This window comes from Pholis gunnellus (assembly GCF_910591455.1).
Source record: "Pholis gunnellus genome assembly, chromosome: 3".
Classification (NCBI taxonomy): Eukaryota; Metazoa; Chordata; class Actinopteri; order Perciformes; family Pholidae; genus Pholis; species Pholis gunnellus.
Window position 1 is genome coordinate 18,706,816 of NC_136529.1, and position 23,001 is coordinate 18,729,816.

Sequence of the window (23,001 nt, forward strand, 5' to 3'; positions counted from 1 at the left end):
AGGTAGGGGAACCATCCAGCTACCTGTGTCGAGTCTAACAAATCCCACAATCCAATGACTGCAGAAAGTTCAGATCGTCAAATGAAGGTTGTATGTAGACACACCGTATTGTATTGTGTTGTGCATGTCTTCTGTTTATAGGCATGTTGAAGTATTTCTGTCTCTGCTGTACAACACATTCACAGTTACCCAACTCACGAGAGACAAGCTGGGAATGCACCAGTCCGGTATGTGGTTCCAGTATGAGCACAGGCTGCAGGCGCTGAGTCAGGCCTTGACCGCTTCCTTCCAGAGGCAGGTAGACCTGGTGCAGAGCAGATACTGCTAACGGCCTGGCTAGTCGGAGGTCAGCCTGTGAAGAGAGGAGACACGATGGTAAGAAACTCCAGAAAGACCACTGGGAATTACTGAAGCCCTCGTCGTTGTTGCAGCTTGACGCAAATGAGCAAAATGGAGGGTTTGTGCATGAGGTAAGGGCTTCATGGGCTATTCGCAATGTAGAGATAGAAGCTCTATCTACAAACATGTTAACATTTTGATCAAGTGAGTAAACTACCACATGACTGATTCGCAAGATATGAAGGCACCACAGAGATCAAAAGGGAAGTGAAAGCCTAAATACACCACATGTTTCTATAAGTGTTCAAGTGTGCAGGCACTATTCTAGACATTCCGTCTTCGACACACATACATTCATAGACATACACAGATGTGTATCCATGTGATCTGTAATCTTTTTTTCAAAGATTCTAAAGGGAATCCTCGAAGGTATTGTTGCTCACCTGAGCAGGAAGTCCAGCAGTGATGTTGGGCATTGCAGTGGGGTTGTGAGGTGAGGTGAAATGAGCCAGCAACCTCTGTGCCTGAGTGAGACAGAAATAATTAGTGTAGAGATTATCTGTACAGATCATTGCATGCAAATTATCACATTATCCAACACAAAAAAAAACATCAAAACTAATATTTGCAGAATAAAGTTAATTTGACTTCTTCTTAGTGCCCTATATCAAGGCTCATTATATTACTCATTATAATATCATTATATTAAAATATTTATCATACAAGACTTGTGTGTTAAAAACCGATGGACCCACTCTATCTCAAAGTTTAATTGAATGAGGAGTAATCAAGTAACACAGTAACTTTTGTACAATGGGCCAACTGGCCTTCTCAAATCTCACTGTTTATGGCATTGGGCACCATTGCTGTACTGCATTTAACACCTAATTAACATCCAACTGTCGGTGGTTGTCCTTTAAAGAGCAGATGTAAAATCATGTTTTTACCGCTAAAAAAGAAGAAAGCAAAGGGTTTTTCAATGAAATATTTTATGAATGAATCCCCAATGGGAAGACTAAATGAAGGTGCATGAAGGTTGAACACTTATTGTCCCCTGTATTGAACAGGACACTGAGCCCTAATCAATGTAAATATAAAAGAGGGGCTCACCTCATGTGCCACTGGGAGGTGCCCATTATCCGAATGGAGGCTGTCGTTGGGTGAGCTGCACCCTGATGCTGGGGTGCTGCTGCTGCTCGGGGAGGAGTCTGGGTGAAAGATTTGAAAAACACACCCATCAACTCATAAAGGCCAACACTATAAGAAACCATGTGTTCATACAGCACCAAATGACGCACATGTCCAATTGGAAATTAATCACACTTGTGTCAGTGCTGCATGTTTTTTAAATAACATGTAACAAAGTAACAGATACAAATGGCATATCAAAGCAGTATTAACTTGAAATAGCTAAGAGAGCGATGGAAATAAAACAGAAGATCGTGAGAGTGTTTCAGCAAAATGTAGATACTCTTACCCAGAGTTTCTGTCCTGTGCTTGACGGCGGGAGGGGCGCTGATCTTACGCTGCAGCGGGTTTGGCCTGGTGCTGATGAGCTTCTTTAACTTCCACTTCAGAGTGGGCTCAGAGACTGCAGACACAAATATACAAATACATACATGAAAAAGAAGACAAACACACACACACACACACACACACAGACATACTTATCCCAAAAGTCTCATAAAAAGGAAAGATATCTATGGCTTTCAAACTCACACAACTTAATGATAAACTGACTGATGTCATACATCTTCTACATCAGCAAGACTGTTCCCACCCAATAATGCAAATACTGTGAGGATGCACTCAATTTCCATACAAAAAAACAAATCCGCAACACAACCAAGCAAATATCTTAACCCTGTCCAATGTTTACATTGGCCACGCTCCAAGGAGCCCAAACAAAACAATCAATCAGTGGCTGGCTCAGAGCAGATAAAAGGCCGCTTTGTGTTGTCGCCGTGCCAAAAAAACCAGCGGAGGGTGTGTTTGTGTGCTGGCACCTAAGGGTTCTAGGGCAACGCAAATAAATAGTGTTTGTGTACTCGCAGAGATGTACAGGCAGACGAAACCACGCCCACTCTCGTTCACATGGTGAGCGAGACCTGCTCTAGACTCTCACGCGGTTCATTTTACAAATACCTTCTTTAAAGTTGTGTAACTGAGTTGGTCTTTGTGTCTCACTGTTGTTTCTATGACTCCTCGGTCTCTCTCTGGCCCTCCAGGCCCTCTAGTCCAGGATATATAATGTAATGGCAGTTTGCCGAGACACTGAAAAGTATTGCCATGAATGAAACATCCCAGTGAGCATCGCAGTCAAATCACGCTGAGTTTGAACTGAAATTTACACGCGGCACACCGCAACAGAACAGACCTGAAACGGAAAATCACCGCCGACCTTCACGGCTCTAACCTCAGGGTGGGAACTCTCATCACGGACACAAAAAAAACAGAGTCATCTCACCTGTCCTGCGCAGAGCAAGGTCTTTGCGCTGGTCACATGCTGTAGGCTGAGACGTCGGGGACATGTCAGGAACCGGGAGCCTAGGTAACCAAAATCATATAGGATTGACTGCTTCACTCATGAATGGGTATAACGAGTTCTTTAAATATTCTTGTTTATTATATATTGTTCTTTTACTTTCATTAATGCCAGAAGAGAGGCTGGCCTCCTATTTTGAGACATCATTGATCTGCGTGTGCGTTTTGTCTCGCTCACCTGTATCCTGGTGCGGGACTGCTGTGGTTGGGAGTGACCCTGTCATGGGCAGGCTGGCTCTTCATAATGATGTGTTCCCGAAGTTTCTGCCTCACCAGAGGACTGGCTACGGCACCTAGCAGTCAATAAAGTCACTTCATCAGGAAAAACACAGCCATATAATAGGTAGACCTACAGCCAAACAGTGGGGCTGATAATATAAAAGAAAGAAAAAAGAAGTCAGGAGACTTCTGAAGTAGGATCCAGGATGTGTTTTACTTTCCTTTGACCTTTCTTTTTCTCCTTTTTACGGTAAAAACTAAAAACAGAAACTAAAGTGTTTCCTGAAACAAGTGCGTTTGTTTGCCTTTGGTTTGATATGAGTACAAATTTCCTTGGAATCTGAGAATACATCACAGCCCTGTAGGAAATCCCCTTCTTTTATTGAACCATACGGCGTGCTATGACTCATGCGAAGAGCACTTCAACAGCCAAAAAGTCTTTCAGAGAACCTAAGAGAGCACAGTCGGGTGAAATACATTGTGTGATACTCACTCTGCTCATTTTTACTCTTTCGTATAAGCTGATGTAGCTCTTCTCTTTTCTCCTGCTCCATCTCTCTTTGCCTTTGTTCAATGTTGTACTGAGGAGGAAAAAAAAATGAAGCCATATCAACACTGATCATTCTAGTCTGCTTGGGCTGTGCTCGTGAGATTTGCACAAAAAGCGACAAACTTTGCTTCTGACACATTTTCTCACAACTCCCCCTCAAAAAAAAATGTTTTGACATAGCTGAATAATCCCTCTTTATGTTCCACTAAAGAAATATAGCACTAGAAGTGCAGCACCAACCAGCTGATCCTGAACAGCTTCCATCACAATCTAATGCTGGGATCGTTGTCTGTTTAAAGTAACTTGACCTGCTGCTTACTCATTTCTGCTGAGCATTCATCAACCTGTGTAACGACTAGAGGCGAAAGCAGCTGGCTTCTTCTTGTTGTTGATGAGACAGCATCTGCCTTTCACTCTGCATCTCACCGTAATCCAAATAAAATGCTGGTGTAGGGGTTGAATGTTGCCAGATGTCGCACGACTTGAGCGGGTCAAAATGTCACGAGCTATATTAAGTCTCTGTTTACGTGCTGAATGCTGAGGATACAGAAATATTAAGGCGCTTACTTATTATTGACACTGCTGCTGGTTTTGCTTGGTGCTTGCTGAAGGTTTTCCTTTGTCAACCTATCACCTATACTGGTTTCGTCCTTACCTGCAAGTGCTGCTGGGAAAACTGGGAGCAATGCTGAGAGGTCAGGGGTCCAAGGAAGAAGGGAGGGCGGGGGGCCAGCATGGCCGAATCTAGGCCTGGATGTAACAACCTCTGGGTCACACTTAGGTCCATGGGCTGCTCCCCATGTATGGCTAATGAAACCTGATTGCCGTTGATCACATCCACTACAGAAGAAGAGAGAGGGAGAAAATAACACATTCATTTGTTGAAGAGCATCACTGTCTATGCTAATGTCTGTCGAGGTGGGGTGAGGATTATTTTGTCTCTCTGGAGTATATGTTACTCTCTTTTTCTGTGACTATTTCTCAGTGTCCTATGGTCAAACATGTATCATCATCATAGATTAAGAGAAAAGTAGAACACATATCTTAGATGTGATAACACAAAGGGAAGCATGTCTTTAATAGGTTTTCAAAGAAAAGGTCCAAGAACAATCCGAGGTGCCTTTTGCTGTGTGTGCTTTACATAAACATGACCAGAGGGCACTCCGTTTATTTGGCCCAGATGTGTACTTTTACTTGAACTCTGCACATTCACCAGTCATATTTCAGTTCATTCAAGTCTTCCTGCCTCAAGTGAACTGGCCATTGTCCAACACTGCATTCAGGAAAGCAAAAGAGAGGGGTGTTTCTGTGTGTTTGGGTTGGAGGGGCACAAAAGAAAGAAAGAATGAAGGAAACAGGGTGGGCGGTTGGATTTGAACATTGTGTGGTCAAGGCATTTGGGTCAGGTACATCAATCTGTCATCTCCCTTCCATGTTTTACTAAAATTAAAGAAATACAAATCTAAGTTTAGCACAAGTGAGACAATTGAACCAGGCTTTGGTGTCCTAACGAAAGACAGATGTCTTTTTATAGGTGCAGGGGAGTACAAAAAAAGGTTTTGATCCATTTATACAACCCAAAAAGCCTTTGTAAATATGTACAACAACCCTACATTTCAACTCAAATGATTTAACTGTAGCATGCATGGCACGATACGGGCCCGATGGTGTGATCTATATAACATAACAGGAACGTTAATGATAACTGGTAGTGAGGAAACATCATCCTAAGTTTTACTCTGGTTTTGTGATGCGCCATAACAACAAGACAAAAACATACACAAGCTCACAGATAGCTTGATATTATTTTCACGTGTCAATGCGACTGAAACCTGAAACCATTAAACATGGTGATGAATGTTTCGGTGCCGATACAAAAGCTTAGACAGATACAGTATGGAAAGAGACACCTTCCTCCCTCTGGGGTAGAGAGACAGTGGGAGGGAGGGAAGGACATGGAAACATACTGAAACCTGTGTGTCTGAATGACTGCAACCCAAATTGTTACTTAACATTACTCACATACCCCGCTGAACTACGGCACTGTGACACACAATACCTCTCACATCACAGTATCTCAGAAAACTTGCATTGAAGTTATTCACTTGTCTGGAGAGTTATCCTGGATTTAAATATAGAAGCTTACATTGTCAAACTCAATAAAAAAGGACAAAATCCAAATGCCAAAGTTGCATATAAAGATAAGTCAAGTAGTTTGTGTTTCTGGAGTTAAACATGCAGCATTTTGAATGCTTGGTCTTCAATGTCTACTATTAGAATTAACAGTAACTCCAGCTCAAATGGTGCATTGGCATAAATGAGGCCCACAACACTTCTACTAGTACTACTACTACAGAGAAAACATCACCAGAAATGTTCAGCGGTGCAGCTCGAAAGCAGCTCAAAACAAACCTCCATACAGGTGGCACACAAGTCCCGCTGAACTTCCCTCCTGCAGGAGCCTCACAGTAAGTTGTACAGACCCAGGCAGCGTTATTTGAGAGAGAAATAATCATGTCCATGAAGGCGTTACGGGGTTGACGGAATTCCTCTTAAGAAGAAAACTCTCCCACGCTCTTATTTCTTAGGTCAAGTGAGACTTGCAAATAACATATGGGGCGTTAATAAGACCAGAACTATTTATAGAACAAGATAACGTCGTACAGTTTAAGCCAAGTAGTTTCAGTTCTGTTGCCCTGCTTGATAACAAAACACAGAATTCATAACAACAACACTATTTGTTTGCGAGGACAGCAATGTTTTCATACATTCTGTATATACTATGTACAAGAGAAAAGGTATCGTTTCTGTGAAAATTAAAAGTGTGCATGATTATTTGTACAGCTCATAATAGAGACAGGGAAACACAGATAAGCCTCCGGTAAATGACGCCTGCAATTGACACAATTCTTGTGCCACTGGAATGCTACCGTAGCAGGTAACTCAAGGAAGCCGTGCGATGTCGGGCAACGTAATCTCTGAAATATTCAAACCTGTCCTACTTTTAGCTGGTTCATGCCTGCGTAACATGTCAGAGCTGAAGTTGAAGCCTTGTTTATTTAAAGCGTCTGGTGCTTTTTTTTTCAAACAGTAATTAAAATATGTTAACCATGCGACAGGAAATACCCGTTGTAGCAGAACAGTATGTATTACCAGAAGAATGTTTTCAAAGGAAATCAATCACTGGAGCAGCGGGTCTGTGGTGTTAGTGGTGGTGGGGACTCAAATGATCTGTATACACCCTCTCTCTCTCTCTCACACACACACACACACACAATTACCAAACAAGTCAGCTCCCTCGACAGAAAGGAAATGATCAGGAAGTCAGTGTTACTTCTCGGCTAAACAAAAAAGAAACACCTGTGGTATATTTTTACCTAATAAAGTAAAGACCCGGCTGCAGCAACCATACGTATCTAAATTCTATTCACTTTAAACACAAAGTGTCTTCCCTGAGACACATGTTCTACACTGACTTACTCGTATTTATAAAATGTTTGGTATTTTTGGGGGAGTTTCAAATGAAAGGCCACTCTTCCACACAAATGTGTTTGGCTGTGTTATGTACCGATACTGAAGCTGTGTCTGACAGTGTGAAACATAACTTTAGACAAAACCAGCTTAGTCACTGCGTGATGCATTCAAAGAGCCAACTAGACAGTCAAGGTTTCCTCCACAATGCCCCTGAAGGGTTTAAAAAGTTGCTGATTGCTTCCTCTCGTCCTACCAAGACTGCACTTGAAGAGGACATTTACAGTTTGCAGTTGTTTCAACATCACGTTGTAAAGAAGTAGTGTAATGGTAGAAGTATTTTTAGCCAACATTGCTTTCCATGTTCTGCTATTCATCGATTGTGCTCATAAAAATGCAAGATACATATTTTAAAACTGAAAAGAAATGCTATTTATAAGATAAAACCTTGAACGTTTTTTAAAAATAAGGAGAACTGCATCGAGATAAGATCTGTGTGCCTCTTTCATTTGAGCGTTGTGGTGCTAAAAATAAGCAGGAGAGAAACTTCTGGTTTCTGTAATAGCATATTCGTTTCACAATCATCATCCTCTTTCTGTGTGCCTTCTGCAGCAAAACACTGAATCACTGACACACACACACACACACACACACACACACACACACACCTGCGCACACACACAGACACACTCACACAGAAACAGTGACTTCCTGTTTCTAAAGTTAGTCTGCACCATAACATCCTCTTGGTTCATTTACACGAGCAGAAGTTGCTATTTTAGTTGAATGGCTTCACTGGTTCACTTTTGCAGCTTGAGAGCTACAGATGTCCTTCAGCAGTATTTATACACACACGGTGGCCCTAAAATGTGCTTTGTTTATTGTTGGAGTGAACTCCACAGTGCTATTGAATGGAGTTACGTCTGGAAGTCACACATCAGGTTAAGTGCTACCTACTATTTGTATACATAAACACTGGAAGCAGGCTTGAGGTTTATGGCTGGTTAGATTTGCAGCAAAGCAGAAAGAGCAGGAGCTCAGAGACAAAATGTCATGCGAACTACAAACAAATGAACTACAAATTACTATTAATGCTGTTTCTAGTAACCATGCACACTGAGTGTAAATAAATGTACGTTTATCAGGCTGACACTGAGTTATGTATTAATAAACCCACTCACACACACACACACACACAATATCAATTTAATGACAGCGACTCCACCGAGCTGACCACCTTCACCATCTCTCCGTCGTTTTTCTCCGTTCCTCCCCCGTCCTTACATTTAGCGGAATCCACAGCTGTTGGGGACATTCTGTCCCTCTGCTTCCGAGCAGCTGGAGTATCAATCTCCGTATGTGTGCATCCAATACGAGTGTGTCCTTGTGCGTGTCCGTCCTATACGCGCCAAGATATTAATAGCTTGCAGTTGTTTCTTCTGAGTGTACACAGCAGGTCTTTGTGTTTGCATAAGTAGGATCTGCTCGTGCGACAGTTGAGGGTGCACACACACTTGTACCAGCGCCGGCGTGTGTTGGTACCGATGTATTATTAGCGCCCATTTGTTTCTTTTGAAGGAGCACTGTGGTTCTTTGTGCAGGTTTCACTACATGCAACCGTGACGGTTTATTTTTAGTGTCACCTGTCAGTAAGCACTTGTGTTTTTGTCAGTAATCATGCAAGTGCACATGTGCTTTGGGACACTGAGTTGAATTGCTGTTTCTCAATATATTATTAGCATCACACCACTTGTTTTTATGAGTGTGTGACATGTGTGCGTGTGTGCGCGCTTATACGTGTATTAATAGCATTCCCAATTGCCCACACATGCTTCTGTATGTGTATGGTGCGTGTGCTAGTGGCTGTCAATAAGCATCATATTTATCAGCTGTACTGCAAATGAGAGTGGGTGAGTGTACTACTGCAGACCACTATGAGTGTGAGCTGATGATATTGGCATATCCAAATTTTTGGCAAATATATTGTTGGCAGATATGTGAACAGAAAGTGAAGTACAACAATGTTTTACTGGCCACATTTTCATGTATGTTTGACTCACTTGTCGTATCTTTCACTTTTTTATGGCAGCAACTAAAGGTTTTTTAAAAGGTTTATTTTGTTATAAAGTATTTCATTGTTTGGTAATAGTTTTGCTAGAACATGTCAACCACATTGCTTGCTTGTCCAACAGCCCAAAAACACAAAGGTATACTATGAGTCATGACAATCCTGACAAGCAGAAAATCCTGACATTTAAGAAACTGGAACCATTCAAGGTCCGTGGTTTTGAAATCACTGCAACAATTATTCAACTATCAAAATAGTCCCCAGATTAATTATTCCATTATTCCACGCATGGCTGCCGTGTGTCAATCAACTAGTCTTACGACATATTTTGCAAACAAAATGTGAGCAATCCTTTTCAAAAATCGTAGTTATGCCAAAAATGTGTAAACTAGCCTATATGTCATTATGAGATGTTTGGCATTTGTTTCACCCCTGCAAGCATAACGCACTTCTCAAGTCCTTTTCCCCCCCCAAGGCTTATGAAGTTACAACGTATTGTGCCATAACATAAGCCATCCATTCCCACACTTGACTGTCAACAGGATAACTGCACAAGCAAATATAAGATTCCTTCATCGTGTAGCCTTTTCTTTCTTTCTCTCAGAGTCATCAGTGCACATTTGTAATGTGCCAGTCACTCTCTTCCACCAAAGGATCAGAGGTCAGACAGTTATAAGACTTCTCTTGATGTTGTGTCCCTGAGGAGCACGGGAAAAAGACGAGGGGTCGCCAGCTCACTGTACAGTTGTGTGTATATGAGAGTGTCATAAGCTAGCTTGCTCTTTAGTGTGATTCTCCAGCTCGACTTCTCAAAGCCAAAACAGACCGACAATTGTTGAAATTGTTTCATTTTTTCTCACCCGTGGGTTCCAAAGGGTCATCTTTTTCGGAGGGGGAAAACACTGCTAAATTTGGCCCAGGGAGCCGTCATAAGGTTGGCATGAGACTGAAACTCTGTCTTCTTGGCCGAGAACACACACAATATGTGTTTGCTGCTAAAAAGAATTGGCGCTGATACTTTCATGACCTGCTCATCACTCATGAGAGAGTGGGGACACAGTGCCGATACACACCCTCATTCAGACATTCAGACAGACCACACACACATGATCACCATAACATTGCCCTCAATTATGCAAATGAAGACGTGAGCCCACATTTGACCTGACGGGAACACCATCCGACTTCTTTTATGTACTTCAAAAGCAACAGTGACTTATTTAGGTCAGTGGTCTGTGCACCTCCACCTAAATACATCCACCCCTGCTCTATGATCTTGAGTGAAATTGGCCTTTACCCCCTCCGACCCCCCCACACGCACACACTCCCATGATACACAGGCAGAGGGATGGTCCTGTTGCTGTGTTTTTGAGGAGCAGCTTGTATCAGTAGTCAGCTGAGTTGATCTTAAATCAGGAACAGGAAATGTGATCTGGGGCTTTGGCTGGTCCAGAACACTGTCCCTATTGTCAGTACACTGCTGTGGCTCACACTGAGAAAACACCGGGGACTTTTAAAGGTTATCTGTCCTGGGAAAAGGTTGGTATTTACTTTCACAACTAGCCTGCGGCACAAAGGTATACCCAGAATGGATATGATGGATATGAATGGATGACGGCTAAATCACTAAATATGACTTTGTCCTTGTTGTGTTTATGAATACAAAGGCCTATCTGGGGTCGATAAAGGAGCTTCTACGGCAGACCTCTCTATCGGTGTTTACTCAACTCGAACCACTGGTCAAATACATGGAAATGGACAATTAATCTACTATTGATGGACTGTCCCTCACTGGTCAGTTTAGTAATCCAAGCAGCATACAAAGTAAAATAAAGCAATCTACTGAACGTCTGATGACCTCCATTTATTAAACTGAAGATACTAAAGACATTGTGAATGTGTGTCCCATCTGAGCGGAAGCAATTAGTTTTGTTATTTGATTATTTCTTTATCAAATATGTGATTCTTTAAGCAATAGACCCAATGTGTTGATGGACAAAATCAAATTTGAGGACATTTGTAGGACACTGTATCTGTAATTTGATACTTTATCCTGACATTTTAGAGAGCTATTTGAATTTCTATTCGAGGGTTACTCACAATGCAAAGTGAAACCAGCTTCCTACCTCAAGTCAAAACAGCACTGACTGCAAGCAACCACACTGCAGTGCAATTGAATTATATGAATTGCAAGCATTACATTAAAACAGAGTTAGGGCAGAGTGTGACTCGCAGCTGATGACTGCAGCAGAAGCACAGTGGTCACTTATGTTGACATCAAAATGTCTCCGTGTACAAGAATGTAGAAAACAACCCACAGTCAGAAGGACAAGACCAATTTCCACATTTCCACAGTTTAGAGGTAACATTTAGCCTTTTCTCTAAGATGATGGTGGTGAATTTTCACTTGAACCTTCCGCCCAGTGTTTATGACACAAAGCCAAACCCATCGGCTGTTACAACTCGTGGAGCAAAAGGGCCTTCGCGATCAACAGTTTGAGTAAGATGACACATGCACAGTAGCATGAAGGGTTATTACAACCTGAGCCAAAGAGATACGCTTTTGTAAACACACACACATGACTGGATACATTATTAGTACGCTGCAGAGACGATCGTGCATGCACACACATGCCGACATGTACCCATTCAAAAAAATGAAGGAGCGATCTAAAAGGCAACAGAAAGGGGACAGAGTGCAGGTGGTGTCGATTGATTTGGCACGGCCCGCATGAAACTAATGTAACTGTATCCCCGCTACAGCACCGAGGCTATGACCTCATCCCATCCAGAGAGGGAACCTGGACACATGAGAACATTATTCCACGCATGGCTGCCGTGTCTGTGTGTGTGTGTGTGTGTGTTCGTGTGTGTGTTTTCATTTTTTAGGGACTGAAGGGGGTTTGGGTGTGATCTAACAATTTTGACGACTTCCGTCATAACACAGCACACACACTCAGACAACACAGCTGCCCACCCCACGGTCCAACAAACAACCAAACATGTGTTGCCTAGTAGTGGATGAGTCAAACTTTTCAATGACGTTATGGGCAGAATAGGAAAGTCTACACTCGCACTCACAATGAGGGCCTTAATACCATAATTACATAATAATTAACCCTATTTACCACCTTAAAATGGTCATGTTGCCAATTTGTAGGATTAAGATAATTAAGGCAGGTCATTTGACTTCAGGCTGCAGCATCTGACTCTGGGTCACACCTCAGGACATTAAAAATCATTACGGCATTTTTCTTTTTTTTTTATTGCTGAACTGCATTTCTTCAAATGAAAGGAGAAAAGCACATCTAACTGCACAATGAAAATCTCAGCCAGGTGAGCTTTTACACCTGTTGAGTTTTGGACGCAAGCCAGGAGGAGGATAACGTGCATTTAGCCGCGTTCACGCTCGCTGACATGCGTTCTCCAATACACGAGAAAGCAGTAAAGTAACAGTTACATTGTTGAGAGTGAAAGCCTTTTCAAAAGACAGTTGCAAGTTTGAACTGCGTTTGATAGCAAATACTTCACGGTGCCCGTCAACAAACAACATTAAACATCGCCTACCGTTCGGAGGTGACATACACTCCAACTTCATGCGAAACTTCATGCGACACCGAAGGGTCCGACGGCCAGCGTTGAGGTAGCAATGGCAAGTCAGAAAAAAGAAAAGACGGATGCAAACTTCGTCCGATTGTCTGCCGTTTTCATCTTGGGTCTTTTTGATTAAACCGGTGGTTATTTTGTCAGTTATCAAGACTGATAATTAAACTCAAAAACGTCGGTTCCGTCAGCACGCGCCGCTAACTTCAAAATGTAATTACGTTCACCGTCACCCGAAGTCTGCCCTCCACTTGGCCGTCTCCGTCTCACTGACTGTCAGTGGAGGTGAAACTGCTGATAAAACCTGCTGAGAGTCACTTTCATCTGCGTGTGTGCTGCTGGTGTGAGGGCTCCATCTGCTGAACCCAGCCGGGTAAGGGTGCTCTGTGTGTGTGTGTGTAAGAGAGTACGTCTGTATATGTGTGTATTTTGCCGTTTCTCTGTGTGCTTTACATCTGGGATAAAAGGAAGTAGTTACTTCTGACTAAGCTACCACATCCGTTCCTCACAGGAATATCAAGTATAAATACTGTTTAATGCAATCTAAACATGCAATATTACTTCCAAATTCTTACATAAGCCTACAATCTTAAAGACTCTTGTTCATCAACTTTGTTTATTGACACAAAGTCAGTGTTTTCAGTACATACACAAACGGAATACAGGTAATGAATTCAGTCGGCTATGCTGATAATATGACATTAATTGGTCTACTGCAGTAAAAAAAACATATCAAGAGTTAAAATACTTGTATCATAAACAACAAGTTGGCCCTGTGAATGGCCGCCGAGGCGCTGCACTCTTTGTTGTTGTGTCTTATGTTCACATATATACGTTGTCTATATATTCACATTGATATGTGTACAAAGTATAGTTGAATGTTTATGCTTACCTTTGGTCTACTTTGTTGTCCTTTATTTGTCTGTTTCTGTGTATGTACGTTGAGAGCAACGGAAAAACTGGAGTCAAATTCCTTGTATGTAACACACACATGACCAATAAAGCTGATTCTGATAAGAATGATATATAATACAGAGGACGGAGAGTAAGAAGAAGGAGCAAGTTTATAGAACTTATGAATATATATAACCCCTGTCACACCTGCCCTGTTGTTAATGGTAAAACACGATCCTGTGCAGACAGTGGAAGAGTTTAACTTCTATGGAATTGCTTTTGGCTGTTGGCTGAGTTTTACAGAGATATATTTTTCAGCAATGTGTATCTTTAGGACACTTTTATGGCTTCAGACGGGATATTTTTTTAAGGGGAGAGGTGAGCCCAAAACAGAAACAAACTGCCCAGAAATATAAATTTGGCCATCGAAAGTATTAGAAAACCACAGAACCAAACATATTTGAAATACTCACATCAGGCCAAGTAGAAGGCCTCAAATAGAATATAATTCAAAACAACAAACGTAATTGTCTTTGTGCAGATGACTGCTGCAGAGCCCTCAAAACCTGTACGAGCATGTAAAAATGTATTTATACTGTAGGTTTATTGAATTCTTGATATGCTGCTAATTTAACACGTATAGCTCCTTCTCTGCCAACATGTTTATTTTACTGTACTCTATGATATGCCTTCTTCCTGATGTTCCTGGATTTTTATTTTGGGATTTTTACTCCTAGTGAAGCCAAACGCAAATGTTCACATCCATGGACAATGCAGTTCTATTCTATATGGGATGCACACACACACACACACACACACACACACACACACACACACACACACACACACACACACACACACACACACACACACACACACACACACACAGACAGACATACGCAACAAATTTACTCTTAATTTAGACAGCGCTGCCCATTCTCACATGTCCTCTCCCAAACTGAACTCTCTCTGTCTCGCACAGTTTCCTCATCCTGCCTGTGGCCAAATCTCCTCCATCCTCTGCCCAAAAAAAAAAATCAACATCATTCGATCCATGAAGATAAACCAATCTGCGACAAACAAACTAGTGAAGCTGAGTGTTTTATTTAATATGACCCAGGCCAGTCCTGAGAGGGAGTCAATAGCGTTGCTGTTGTTCAGTAAAATTGTGTCTAGGGGGGAAATTATGGCCTGAGTTAAATAAAAAAAACGCTATCAACAAAACTCAGTATAATTACAACAACAGCATGTCTTTTTGCTTGTGCTCTTGGCAGGACTTAACAGTCCATCCCTATAGTCACGGGGTTGACTGTGTCCTGAATCATTTGAGATACGTACAAGCAAATTGAATTTCATAGCAGATCTCCGTTTCGAACAGCTTCTTCTATTTGCACATGTAGAGAATGCTTGGTGACTGTTATAGTTTCATTCAGAACACTTTCTGTTACAAATATTACTGAATTCACTGTTTTGTTATGGCGTTGCCCTTTAAAAATAGTTTCTTGACCCATCAACACGTCGTTATTCATGTCAATCATATCAACATAGATCTGTGAATGACCACATGTTCAAATAAAATGATACCTAAAGGAGTTGATGGCTGAAAGTAAGAAGTCAATTGAGAAGTAAAATAAACTAAGGAATAAAGTCACTTTCCATCCATGGTTGAACTGTACAGTAAGGGGTACATTTGTCACCATGTACATTTGAATGCAAATATTTAAATCCCTGATAGCTGATTATGAAATGGAATACAGCCTTGCTTACATTTTGATACACAAATGGAAAAGCTCCACAGTGAGTTCAGAACATTGAATTAAAAAGTGCCATGAACAACGCTAATAAACCTTGTGGCACAATTATTGAGACCACTCGTGTAACCTATTGAGCAGGTACGCTAAACCATAAGCACAGTGTCGGCTTTACAGTAACTTTGAAATTCTAAAACACACCTTTTGCAAATAACTAGTTATCTACATGAGACACATCAACAATCACCTGCACCCAGAATGCACACGTGAAAACACCTGTAACCAATTAGATCACTTAGAAATCAGAGCCTGAACACTATAAATAGGATTCAGGTTTGATCTTTGATGTGTACAACAATGGAGGCACATTTTGGAGAGAGAGTTAGAGGACTGTGAATGCAACATACTGTATTTTGTTTACAATACGATATGTAAATGTCGGATTCTGTTAAAGTAATTGTGTCAGATTCTGTTGTGGGTATGAGTATTGAGAATTAACACATTTGTTTGTTTCCCCATTTCATTTGCATTCATAATTTATATTTACAACGCGATAAAAATGAAAAAGCCAAAGACGATAATGTTTCATACTTAGCGCATCAGCATGCAGTTGGCATGTGACAAGAGCTACTTATTTGGTGCTTTGTGTGTAAGGTTTTTGCAAGAGATGTAGAATTTTTTGTATTTTGTGTATCTGATTTGTTTTTTTTGTGTGTGTAGAGTTTTTAAAAAGAGGGCACTAGTTTCAAGAATTGAGTTTTAGCAATTGCAAAACAAACTGCAGCCAAACGGATGAAGTTGGCACCATCATTTGTGTTTCTTTTAACACGTCATCATCAGTTATCAATAGAGCTCTCCTTTCTTATCTTTCCCCCTCACACTATTTGTACACCGTCTCTGCCATCATAAGGGCAGTGCCGCTGCTGGATAGCTTGCGACTGTTTGGCCCTGTGGGCATGTGTGCCTGACTGGATTATAGAGAGATAGAGAGGGCCAGTTATTAGACCCCCTCAGTAAAAACATCCTCACCTTACAGGACAATGAGAGTATGAACAAGATGCTTTTGAAAAGTCACCAGACGCTCATAGAGATGCAATTTTATACAGAATCCCTGAGAGCATTTTAAAGACTGCAAGCCAGAACAGTGGAGAAGGGAAGAGACACATATGGCATACATGGGTAGGACTCCAAGGTGAAGTTTTGTGGCCAGTAGGGCTCACTCCTCTTCCAGTCACAGGAAGCCAGTAGGAATGAGAGGAATGCAGTCAGGCAATGGTGATGGAGGGAGCAGCAGTTGCAGGGCAGATAGCCAAAAAGAGTAAAAGAAAAGGAGGCAGTCAAGGAAATGATAGGGAGAGTGAAAATGTGATTAAAGAGTGGAAAGGGCTGGGGAGTAAGTCATTAAGATGCACAATCAGGCAAAAGCCCCCATTGGGATGCCCAATGGGGGCTTTTGTATTTGCATGCAAGAGTAATGGCTCGCTCGGATATTGACAGTCTGATGTGGATAATGTGCGTGATATCGGAGGAGTCACTGACGGAAATGCCACAGTACATTATTGTGACCCGTGGAATGTTTGGAGTTATCAGTCAAACAGATTTCCTGGTATTGGGTGGAGGCTGGGGGTCAACAAACAAGAATTAGCTTTTTACCATCCAGGGGGGTCATCCTACCTCACAGACACACACACATGCATAGACATGCAGACAGCACACTCAGACGTGCACACAGAAACGTGCAACACAGCCAAACATACAGCTCCTCTGTCTCTTTATCTCTTCATCTTTTTTAGCTCATTGTTTCATTTTTACTGCATGTTTACTGTGTTGATTTAGTTCCCCTGCACTCATCAAACCTGCTGAGGCAGTTTTATTGAGCTCTGATACATCCCTTGTACACCACCTGCCTAAGCACCACCTGCAGTAAGCTGCTAAAGAGCCAAATTCCTTAGCAGATGGTGCAGACCAAACAATGTTTGCCACAACATCTTTAGAAGGATATGTCAATGTTGTTTTCAGCTTGTTGCACTGCCCTGGGTGACAGAAAAAAATCACCAGTTAATGCAGCATGCAGAAAAGAAAAAGGAAATTCAACTAAACCAAGTATCTCATTGCCATGTTTTGACATAAAAGGAGAAAAAAAAGCTCCATTACGTATTTAAAACAGTGGTTGCGCAGTACCTGAGCTCTGCACAACACATACCATTGCACGTGTTCAGGTAGGCGAGGCTAAGCGCCAGCAAGCAGCTGTGTGGTAACTTTGAACCGAGAAAGGCGCTCGAGGCTGCTCGCTGTGGCGGGTAGCCTCTAAAGCCTTTCCATTCCCAACAGCAAAGCAAAGTCAACCCACAAAGGGGATAAATAGCACTCAGCGCTCGCCTAGTTTCTCTGGAAACTGACTGTGATGCTGGAAAGTGTTGCTTTACGACGCCTTCACACTTCTGTGTGCACACATGTGGAAAAAGGTCAAAACATATATGGTTCAGAACAGTGTGTACCCCTTTCAGAAGGTATACGTGACATGCCTTTTAAAGTATTCTACGTGTCAAGCTGAACAAACTCGCTGCGAGGGAATTTCACTTGAGCTGCTGTGAAGTTAATGCTCATTTTGAAAAATTCTTGTGATCGTCTGTTGTTCATTAAGCACTTATATCGAGTGAAACGTACAAATATAATACGACAGAAACAATACATTTTTAAACATCTCGGTGCCATTTAAGTCATGACCTGGATAATAATGTAAAGGAATGGGGAAAAGGCAACAACTTATCGTTAACATGAACTTAATATTTCCTTCCTCAATGACAAATGACAAAATCAGTTTAACTGCACAGTTTTTTCCTGTACAGTTAAACTTCCACATGGTAGTTACATCTCAATTCGAGCAGATTATTGCAGTAAAAATACTCTTCCACAAGGGGGTGATACACAAATGACCCCGTCTGCTGTTTGTTATCGGAACACAAACAACAGCCTGTTCAAGAGTTGGAAGTGAACTTACTATCAGCTCATTAGTATCACGCACATCAATCCACTATGCTCCTTCTTCACTCTTTTGCAGCGCTCACTTGACCACAGTTGGCAGCCTCTGCTGTGATGAAGAACCCCCTTTAGACCAGAGCTGGCTCAATGAGAGGTGATCTGTTTTGGATCGCCATACTGTCACCATACTGCCAAGTTACTGTACTGTCCTTCAGCAATTTGGACAATGTGATGGAACAATTACAAATCCAAGTTCTTTTGGTAATTGAAAACAAATTTTTGGAGAATCCATCTCAAAAAGTATTTGTGTAAGTTTCTATGTTACGTACTTAAACGTTTCTAAATACAAATAAGGACTCCTTTAAGATGGTGTATTAACACATTTAGACAGGACACCACACAAGACAAATGTCACGTCTTTGAAACCAAAACACACAACGGTGTAACCAATCCTTCTGTGTCCTCAGCTGACACCCGCTCGGCTGGATTTAGACACTTTAGAGGGAGAGGTTGGTCCCTGAGGGCCACTTCCAGCTGACTGTGGCATCTTAACCTGCTGCCCCTCGACCTTTACAAACCAAACAAACCCAGAGTTTCATGATCTATCAAAATGACAGAAGTATAGACCATCAACTTCTTTATACAGTTTGGCTGCTAAGACTGATTACTTTGTTGTACCCTGATAAAATGAAGTATATTCCATGTTTATCTTCCTGATTAGCCAAGAGTCAAAAATATCCATCACAAGTTCCTACAAGTCCCTCAGACGAAGATCCAAATCACAGAGTACATTTGAGAAGGAGAAACCAGTATGTACTTGCATAGAAATAGTTGCACTCTTGCATAAAAATGCATTAGAATATATGAATTTTCATTCATTCTAATCCATACATTTTCTGTCAATCAACTAATCGACTAATGGACAGATCATTTCAGTTCAATCCCTGAACCATACAATATGGCACAAGGTGCTCTTTGCTGATAACCTCATTTTAAAGGTTTTAGTTCAACAGAGCATTTTTCAGATTTTAAGTGAGACTAATATTACTAATTTTGGCAGTGGATTCTGAGAAATATTGAAATTATTAATTGGATTATCACATAATCTGAGATACAGTTGAGGGATCGCGCAAAGAAGTTGAATTCCTAGAATTTATTTTTAAAACAAACCATATATATATAAGGTTGGACAGGGTGGAGTCTGTCCACGGTGAGTCTGGATTCCTTAAGCTCTTAGGTTTTATCAGTATTAAACTCCCTAAAACAGTAATTTGTGTTCTTCGCAGCAGGGACAAGGCCAAATAAACCATGAATGTCATCATTATAACCCCATTATTTTCAGAGATAACACGGAGGACTTACAGTCTGATTTATTGCCCAACAAACCACGTAGACAAGCCTCTAAAAATGAAGCAGCACGGGAGAGTAAAAATAGAGCGAACGTTTAGTGTTTTGGGCGAGAAAGGCTGAGGCAAGCATTTCATCTTATGCAGCAAGATTTATGTACAGTGCACAAAAACAAGGAAGGATCGGCTGATAAACTAAACCGGCTACAGCGGACTCTACTAACTTTTGACTTACTTTCTAATCACTTTAATTGATTTCTGTAAAAAGATGTGTCCTTGGGCAAAAAAATGTATGCATGCACAAGCAACATTTGTCAACTCAAGTCCATTTTTGCTATCCTTGCTTGAAAGTTACAGTTATTCAGTGCAGAGGACAGCCGGTGTTGTGACAGCAATGTAATTAACTCTCTCACTGTGTTTACCAAACATCTTCTGAACAAATTCTCACTCTCATCCACATCTTTCTGTGCTTTTCTCCTTTCAGCATTGCAGTGAGGGACTGCTGTTGTGTGTCTCCTTCATTCTTTGCATTTCAATACTTTTCCTGGACAGACTACCTCTCCAGGGTGGGTGGGTCTGTTTCCAATTTTCTCCCCTTTCCCGTCCCGAGAAAGGACACTTCCAAAACCAAACAAATAAAACCAAAAACACGCGTTACAGTTATTTGTTATTTTTTTGCTGTTTCTCACCACAACGTTCTTCTTGCACGTGTTTTATGTCAATGTGATTTTGAAGCGTTTGCAGTGATATCAATGTAAAGGGTAGCCGCTCCACTGAACCCAGAACAAACCCGAGCTTCTCACAGCTGAAGCCAACCAAAGCTGACCATCTGCCCGTAGTAACAATGAGGATGAACCAAAGCAACAAAAACAATCTTCCGCAAAACTGCCAGCTAAAATCCCCTCTATAAAGTATAAAACGTAAAGAATTGCCATACCTTCCTACTGATATACAGTCATTTAAGGAAATAGCTGTTACACTCTTTCACTGATGTAAATGTGAAACATCACCTACCGGTTTTGGGTGCTGACATCCAGTGAGAGGTCCTTCCGTTCTCCCACAGCAGTCCAGTCAATCACAGAGGCAGTGGTCAGACAGGCTGGGAGTCTCGGGGAGAAGATAGATCCTGCTTTGACAGGGGAGTGGTGCTGCTGCGCTGGAGCCCGGCTGTGTACTGACAGAGGGAGTCACAGTCAACTGCTTGACACAACCCTCTGACTTGGCTGTGTCTTGCACTTCCTCTCATGTGAGTTCTCTCTCTCTCTCTCTCTCTCTCTCTCTCTCTCTCTCTCTCTCTCTCTCTCTCTCTCTCTCTCTCTCTCTCTTAATCACTCACCACAAATTCTCTCTTTCAGAGAAGACACAGTTGCTCTGCCCTATCAGCCCCCTGAAACTTTTTGTCAGTGCTGCCCTTGCACCAGAAGCTCCAGGGATGGAGGGAGGGGGAGAGGGGCTGTGTGTTTGTGTGTGTGTGTGTGTGTGTGTGTGTGTGCGTGTGCTTCGGAAAGAAAGAGAAAGAGAGAGAGAGACAGATTGTGCAGTCGCTCGTCTGACAGACAATAGCAGGAAGTGTAGCTTTAGGATGGACAAAGTGCGCAGGACAGAAATAGGAAAGCTGCATCGAGCTTTACAAGTGTTAAAAAGACATAGCCTATTACTGTAGTTTTACATTATTACATGCAGTCCATTAATACTGCAAACAAAAATATAAAAAAGCAAGTATGATGTTGGTGTGTCTCACTGTCATCTCATTCCCAGGGCGTCAATAAATAAAATGATGACTTGTCACAGCCGTCCGTGTCTGACCAACGCACAAGACACCCCTTAGCGTCTGTATTAAGTGTGATTCATGCTTGACACACAGGCTTGCACAGTCAAAGTCACGTCATACCATCAGACACTGCCCTTTGCGGGGCTTCTATGTGGCAGGTTTTCGCCTGTTTGTACACATTCAACGTTACCTAACTATGGAACTTTAACTTTAAGAATGGTGGTTTGCTGCGGCGAGAAACTTGCACGGATTACAATAGATCAAAACGTTTTCCTTGTCACCATGAAGTATAACCGAGGCTTGAGACGCACCAGACTTTCACGTGACTCCAATGTAAACCCATCTGCGCCGCGGCAATAGTAGTGTTTCGGAAGTCTGGTGAATTTGTATACCTGGCGACGAAGTCCGCTCAGGGTTGCCCGGGAGTGGAGGATGGATGGATGAGTCAAACAAACACAGGACTTTCACCCAGGAGACCGTTGTCCGTGTCCCATGTGACACCAGAACTTGATGTAGAGTAATTTAAGTTTTGTTGATCTTTTCCTTATTCCAACCAAGTAATTGAATTTTTTGCTGCAACATAACCAAGTCTTTTTTGTTTGAATTAACAACGTTAACCACGTGTTTACTGTAACCGTAGTGCATTAGAAAGTGACGCTAAGGGATCCTGACCAAACGTGTGACAAATAAGATCTTTGATTTAACACCATAGCATAATTTACACATATAGTTTTGCAGCCAGATATGTGTGATTGGGGATGGAAATAGCTAGAAAGCAGCTTATAAAAAAGCAGAAGGTAAATCATTCAAACAAACCAAAAAAACGTTTTAATAATTATATTTTCTTTAAATGAATTATCTTAATTTGTTTGAATTAGATGTGCATTTCTAAATGTATTTGTAAGGCTATTTAGTAGTTGACCATCTTTTAAATGTTCCTACACATGACATGCAGTGTGTCTACGTGTGTATAAAACTCTTTTTACCAGTAATTGGAAGGCAGCGGTTGACTCATGCTTATCAAAACCAAGCTCTTACACATGTGAGCATTCAATGTGATTATTTACACGGTTACACTACTAAATGTATTTACCCTTCCGACAGTGTTGTGAACTTTTAACTAATAATTTTGTTTGTTTTATTGTGATCTTATCTCTGCGAACGCAATGACAACCCGCTTTGATTATTCTTGGTTGCAGATTAATGTGAAAAACAAACACAGGTTGTAATTTAATGATGTAACTGCAGGTACAAGGGTTCTGGTAATTGTACATTGCCCCAGAAATACGAGCAGAACAGACGAGTTACAGCATGTTGTGAGAGCCGTGACGTGTTTGAGATTCATTCATATAAAATTACAACATCGAAGAGCTCAAAAATAATCCTGTGTTCACTACGCTCAAATTCAAAGTAACATAAGTCCTGAGATGAGAATGGATCACATGTACGTATGTGTAGTTTGG

The 23,001-nt window shown here is 41.5% G+C and overlaps 1 protein-coding gene across 1 annotated transcript in view; it reads right to left on the reverse strand.

Annotated features, from left to right (window-relative positions):
- LOC306694101 (histone deacetylase 7-like) overlaps nt 1-20,916 on the reverse strand; it is a 39,792-nt gene extending 18,876 nt beyond the window's left edge. Inside the window, exons 1-9 of the mRNA XM_079156818.1 lie at nt 20,782-20,916; nt 4,308-4,492; nt 3,596-3,683; nt 3,062-3,176; nt 2,807-2,886; nt 1,817-1,930; nt 1,450-1,547; nt 783-863; nt 199-352 (exon numbers count right to left, since the gene is read on the reverse strand). Coding sequence (XP_079012944.1) covers nt 199-352; nt 783-863; nt 1,450-1,547; nt 1,817-1,930; nt 2,807-2,886; nt 3,062-3,176; nt 3,596-3,683; nt 4,308-4,492; nt 20,782-20,800 — 934 coding nt within the window. The 5' untranslated portion in view covers nt 20,801-20,916. The remainder of the gene's footprint in view (nt 1-198; nt 353-782; nt 864-1,449; nt 1,548-1,816; nt 1,931-2,806; nt 2,887-3,061; nt 3,177-3,595; nt 3,684-4,307; nt 4,493-20,781) is intronic.
- Nucleotides 20,917-23,001: the final 2,085 nt, after the last annotated feature.